Source organism: Salvelinus namaycush, unplaced genomic scaffold (assembly GCF_016432855.1).
Source record: "Salvelinus namaycush isolate Seneca unplaced genomic scaffold, SaNama_1.0 Scaffold1654, whole genome shotgun sequence".
Classification (NCBI taxonomy): Eukaryota; Metazoa; Chordata; class Actinopteri; order Salmoniformes; family Salmonidae; genus Salvelinus; species Salvelinus namaycush.
This window is the reverse complement of record NW_024058402.1, coordinates 21162-26280: the sequence shown is the minus strand read 5'-3', so window position 1 is coordinate 26280 and position 5119 is coordinate 21162. Positions and strand designations below refer to the sequence as shown.

The window sequence follows — 5119 nt, the reverse complement described above, 5'->3', positions numbered from 1 at the left end:
TGCTACCTGCATGCTACCGGTGCTGTGAAAAATGTCTGTCTATCTTTTGTATTTGGTGGTGAGCTAACATAAATATACGTGGTGTTTTCGCTGTAAAACATTTTAAAAAATCGGAAATATTGGCTATATTCACAAGATCTTTGTCTTTCATTTGCTATCCACCATATATTTTTCTGAAATGTTTTATGATGTGTAATTAGGTAGTTGACGTTGGTGTCTGTATTTACTCTGGCTACTCCCGTGCTATTTCTGACTGTAGCTATGATGGTAGCAGTAATGTAAAACTGATTTATAGCTCAAATATGCACATTTTTTGAACAAAACATAGATTTATTGTGTAACATGTTATAGGACTGTCATCTGAGGGAGTTGTTTCTAGGTTAGTTAGGTTGGTTCTAGGTTAGTTAGGTTGGCTTTGTGCATGCTACCTGCATGCTACCGGTGCTGTGAAAAATGTCTGTCCTCTTTTGTATTTGGTGGTGAGCTAACATAAATATACGTGGTGTTTTTGCTGTAATACATTTAAAAAATCGGACATGTTGGCTGGATTCACAGGATGTTTATCTTTCAAATGCTGTATTGGACTTGTTAATGTGTGAAAGTTAAATATTTCAAAATTTTTTTTTTTTGAATTTCGCGCTCTGCCTTTTCAGTGGAATGTGGGAGGAGTTCCGCTAGCGGAACACCCATCCTAAACAGGATATGTTAACATTGCCAAAGCAAGTGAAGTAGATAATAAACAAAAGTGAAATAAACAATTAAAATGTACAGTAAACTGTAAACTGTGTTTACTGTAAATGTACAGTAAACACTCACAGAAATCCCAAAAGAATAAAGACATTACAAATGTCATATTACATCTATATACACCGTTGTAACGATGTCCAAATAGTTAAAGTACAAAAGGTAAAATAAATAAACATAAATATGGGTTGTATTTACAATGGTGTTTGTTCTTCACTGGTTGACCTTTTCTTGTAGCAACAGGTCACAAATCTTGCTGCTGTGATGGCACACTGTGGTATTTCACCCAGTAGATATGGGAGTTTATCAAAATTGGATTTGTTTTCAAATTCTTTGTGGATCTGTGTAATCTGAGGGAAATATGTCTCTCTAATATGGTCATACATTGGGCAGGAGGTTAGGAAGTGCAGCTCAGTTTCCACCTCATTTTGTGGGCAGTGTGCACATAGCCTGTCTTCTCTTGAGAGCCATGTCTGCCTACGGCGGCCTTTCTCAATAGCAAGGCTATGCTCACTGAGTCTGTACATAGTCAAAGCTTTCCTTAAGTTTGGGTCAGTCACAGTGGTCAGGTATTCTCTCTTTAGGGCCAAATGGCATTGTAGTTTGCTCAGTTTTTTGTAAATTCTTTCCAATGTGTCAAGTAATTATCTTTATGTTTCCTCATGATTTGGTGGGGTCTAATTCTCTCTCTCTCTCTCTCTCTCTCTCTCTCTCTCTCTCAGGTATGCACGGGACATTCATGGTGATGCTTCCTCTCAGCATGATCATCATGGTTGTTGGGGGACTGATGGGGTTCATCGGCCTGCTGGCCAGAGCTTACCTACTACTGCTGATGTCTGGTGTACTGTTACTACTGGGAGGTAAGCACCCTGTACCCTATACCCTACACTTAATACCCTATACCTTACACCTAATTCCCTATAGCTTACACCCTATACCTTACACCCTATACCTTACACCCTATACCTTACACCCTATACCTTACACCCTATACCTTACACCCTATACCTTACACCCTATACCTTACACCCTATACCTTACACCCTATACCCTACACCCTATACCCTACATCCTATACACTACACCCTATACACTACACCCTATACCCTACATCCTATACCCTACATCCTATACCCTACATCCTATACCCCTTTACACTACAGATATTTATTTAACCTTTATTTAACAACAGATTTGTACCTTCTCAGCTCGGGGATTTTTATCTAGCAACCTTTCAGTTACTGGCCTAACACTCTAACCACTAGGCTACCTGCCACCCCAGGTATGCAGCTGTTGGTCACAGATACCTTAAAAATCAAAAAAACACCAGTTGTCTCACGCAGCACGACAAATCTCCTTTGCATATCAGGCTGTTCAGGCTGTTCAGGCTGTTCAGGCTGTTCAGGCTGTTCAGGCTGTTGACTGTGGAATGGCACGACAATGGGCCTCAATGGGTCTAATTGTCACGCAAATACACACCGTTATTGTCATATGTCTTTTTTTTGTAATCCCATCACAATCCCTCTTTGACAACGATCGGCAACACTATACTTTACTTAACACGTTATGACACGGTCATAAACATGTCATAACCATGTCATAACCATGTCATAACCACGTCATAACAACTGACATAATTTCTTAAGTCCCTTGTTGTTGGAATGAATTTCACTTTACTTGGACTAAGAAAATACACTTTATGACGCTGTCATGAAGCATAATGACCGTGATAATCATACAAGCCAGATAGGCCTATCACGTACACGCCCTGCTCCTGAAACCTGCAGTCATCCCAGTCATCAATTTGTGCACAATTACAATGATACTTTTATAAAATGTTATATACTGTAACGTAAACACACTGTTGACAAGTAGGCTGGGGTGTAATGGACACAAATGGTTTTGGAAACGATGTGCACCTGGTGCCTCACTACAGACATGTACAGAACGCCCGAAGATATGTTCATTATGGCATTAGTAGCATTTGGCATTTGTCCCTGTGTCTCCCTAGTGGTCAGTATGTCTCCCTAGTGGTCAGTATGTCTCCCTAGTGGTCAGTATGTCCCTGTGTCTCCCTAGTGGTCAGTATGTCTCCCTAGTGGTCAGTATGTCTCCCTAGTGGTCAGTGTGTCTCCCTAGTGGTCAGTGTGTCTCCCTAGTGGTCAGTGTGTCTCCCTAGTGGTCAGTATGTCCCTCCCTAGTGGTCAGTGTGTCTCCCTAGTGGTCAGTATGTCCCTCCCTAGTGGTCAGTATGTCCCTCCCTAGTGGTCAGTATGTCCCTGTGTCTCCCTAGTGGTCAGTATGTCCCTGTGTCTCCCTAGTGGTCAGTATGTCCCTGTGTCTCCCTAGTGGTCAGTATGTCCCTGTGTCTCCCTAGTGGTCAGTATGTCCCTGTGTCTCCCTTGTGGTCAGTATGTCCCTGTGTCTCCCTAGTGGTCAGTATGTCCCTGTGTCTCCCTAGTGGTCAGTATGTCCCTGTGTCTCCCTAGTGGTCAGTATGTCCCTGTGTCTCCCTAGTGTTCAGTATGTCCCTGTGTCTCCCTAGTGTTCAGTATGTCCCTGTGTCTCCCTAGTGGTCAGTATGTCCCTATGTCTCCCTAGTGGTCAGTATGTCCCTGTGTCTCCCTAGTGTTCGGTATGTCCCTGTGTCTCCCTAGTGGTCGGTATGTCCCTGTGTTTCCCTAGTGGTCAGTATGTCCCTGTGTCTCCCTAGTGGTCAGTATGTCCCTCCCTAGTGGTCAGTATGTCCCTCCCTAGTGGTCAGTATGTCCCTCCCTAGTGGTCAGTATGTCCCTGTGTCTCCCTAGTGGTCAGTATGTCCCTGTGTCTCCCTAGTGGTCAGTATGTCCCTGTGTCTCCCTAGTGGTCAGTATGTCCCTGTGTCTCCCTAGTGGTCAGTATGTCCCTGTGTCTCCCTAGTGGTCAATATGTCCCTGTGTCTCCCTAGTGGTCAGTATGTGTCTCCCTAGTGGTCAGTATGTCCCTGTGTCTCCCTAGTGGTCAGTATGTGTCTCCCTAGTGGTCAGTATGTCCCTGTGTCTCCCTAGTGGTCAGTATGTGTCTCCCTAGTGGTCAGTATGTCCCTGTGTCTCCCTAGGGGTCAGTATGTGTCTCCCTAGTGGTCAGTATGTCCCTGTGTCTCCCTAGTGGTCAGTATGTGTCTCCCTAGTGGTCAGTATGTCCTTGTGTCTCCCTAGTGGTCAGTATGTCCCTGTCATTTTGTATTTTATCAGTAAACACACCTTTTCTCCTTTCCCCCATATCTCCCTCCCTCCCTCCAGCTCTGTCCTCACTAACAGGGGTGAGTGTGTACATGGCCTACTCTTCTGCAGTCTTCCAGGAGGCTCTGTGTCTGGCTGAGCAGATGGGGGTCAATATGAAGGGGGTCCAGATCCTGTATGGCTGGTCCCTGGTCCTGGCCTGGATCTCTAGTGGAACACTGCTCTTCACCTCCGCTGGCTTCCTGCTGGCCTGCAGAACCATCACTACACAGAGACAGGAACTGAAATTATGAGACAGGGAGGGAGGGGGAGAGAGAGGGAGGGGGGAGAGAGCAGGAGAGGGAGGGGGAGAGAGAGGGAGAGGCAGGAGGAGGAGAGAGAGGGAGGAGGAAAGAGAGGGAGAGAGAGGGAGGGGGAGAGAGAGGGAGAGAGGGGGAGAGAGTGGGAGAGAGGGGGAGAGAGGGGGAGAGGCAGGAGGAGGAGAGAGAGGGAGGAGGAAAGAGAGGGAGGGGGAGAGAGGGGGAGAGAGAAGGAGGGGGGAGATAGCAGGAGAGAGAGGGAGGAGGAGAGAGAGAGGGAGGGAGAGAGAGGGAGGGAGAGAGAGGGAGGGAGAGAGAGGGAGGGAGAGAGAGGGAGGGAGAGAGGGGGAGAGAGAAGGAGAGAGAAGGAGAGGGAGAGAGAAAGAGGGAGAGAGAGAGAAAGAGAGGGAGAGGGAGAGAGAGAGAGGGAGGGGAGGGGAGAGAGAGGGAGGAGGAGAGAGAGGTAGGGGGATGGAGGGAGAAAAAAATAAAACATGTTTTCATGAATTTGTACAATATAGCCAATTTTAACTTTGCAGCTTGCCTATCTAAGGGAAAATCACTCAGTTCTGCCTCCAGGACAAGACTCATGACAATAAACATCGACCTGCATCCTTGATGCAATTCAACTCTGTCTTGTCTTGACATATCCATTTGATTGGTTAAGACACAAGGTGTACCTGGAGGGAAGGCGTGTTCATGTAACCGGGAAAAGATCACACGGTTAAAGGGGACAATCTGTGATTGCTACATTCATCTTCTAGAAACTTTTAGTGGTGATGTGAACGCATTGTTGATGTTTGAACTGTAGATTGCCCCTTTAAGTGTACTTGTATGGAGGAGAGATGTCTTGAC

General features: G+C 45.8%; 1 protein-coding gene across 1 annotated transcript; it reads left to right on the top strand.

Moving 5' to 3' along the window:
- Positions 1-1468: 1468 nt before the first annotated feature.
- Positions 1469-4259, top strand: LOC120037255 (transmembrane protein 114-like). The gene is made up of 2 exons (XM_038983428.1): positions 1469-1604; positions 4026-4259. Exons 1-2 carry the CDS (start codon positions 1469-1471, stop codon positions 4256-4258), a joined length of 369 nt encoding a protein of 122 aa, XP_038839356.1. The 3' UTR covers position 4259.
- The last annotated feature ends 860 nt before the right edge of the window (positions 4260-5119 follow it).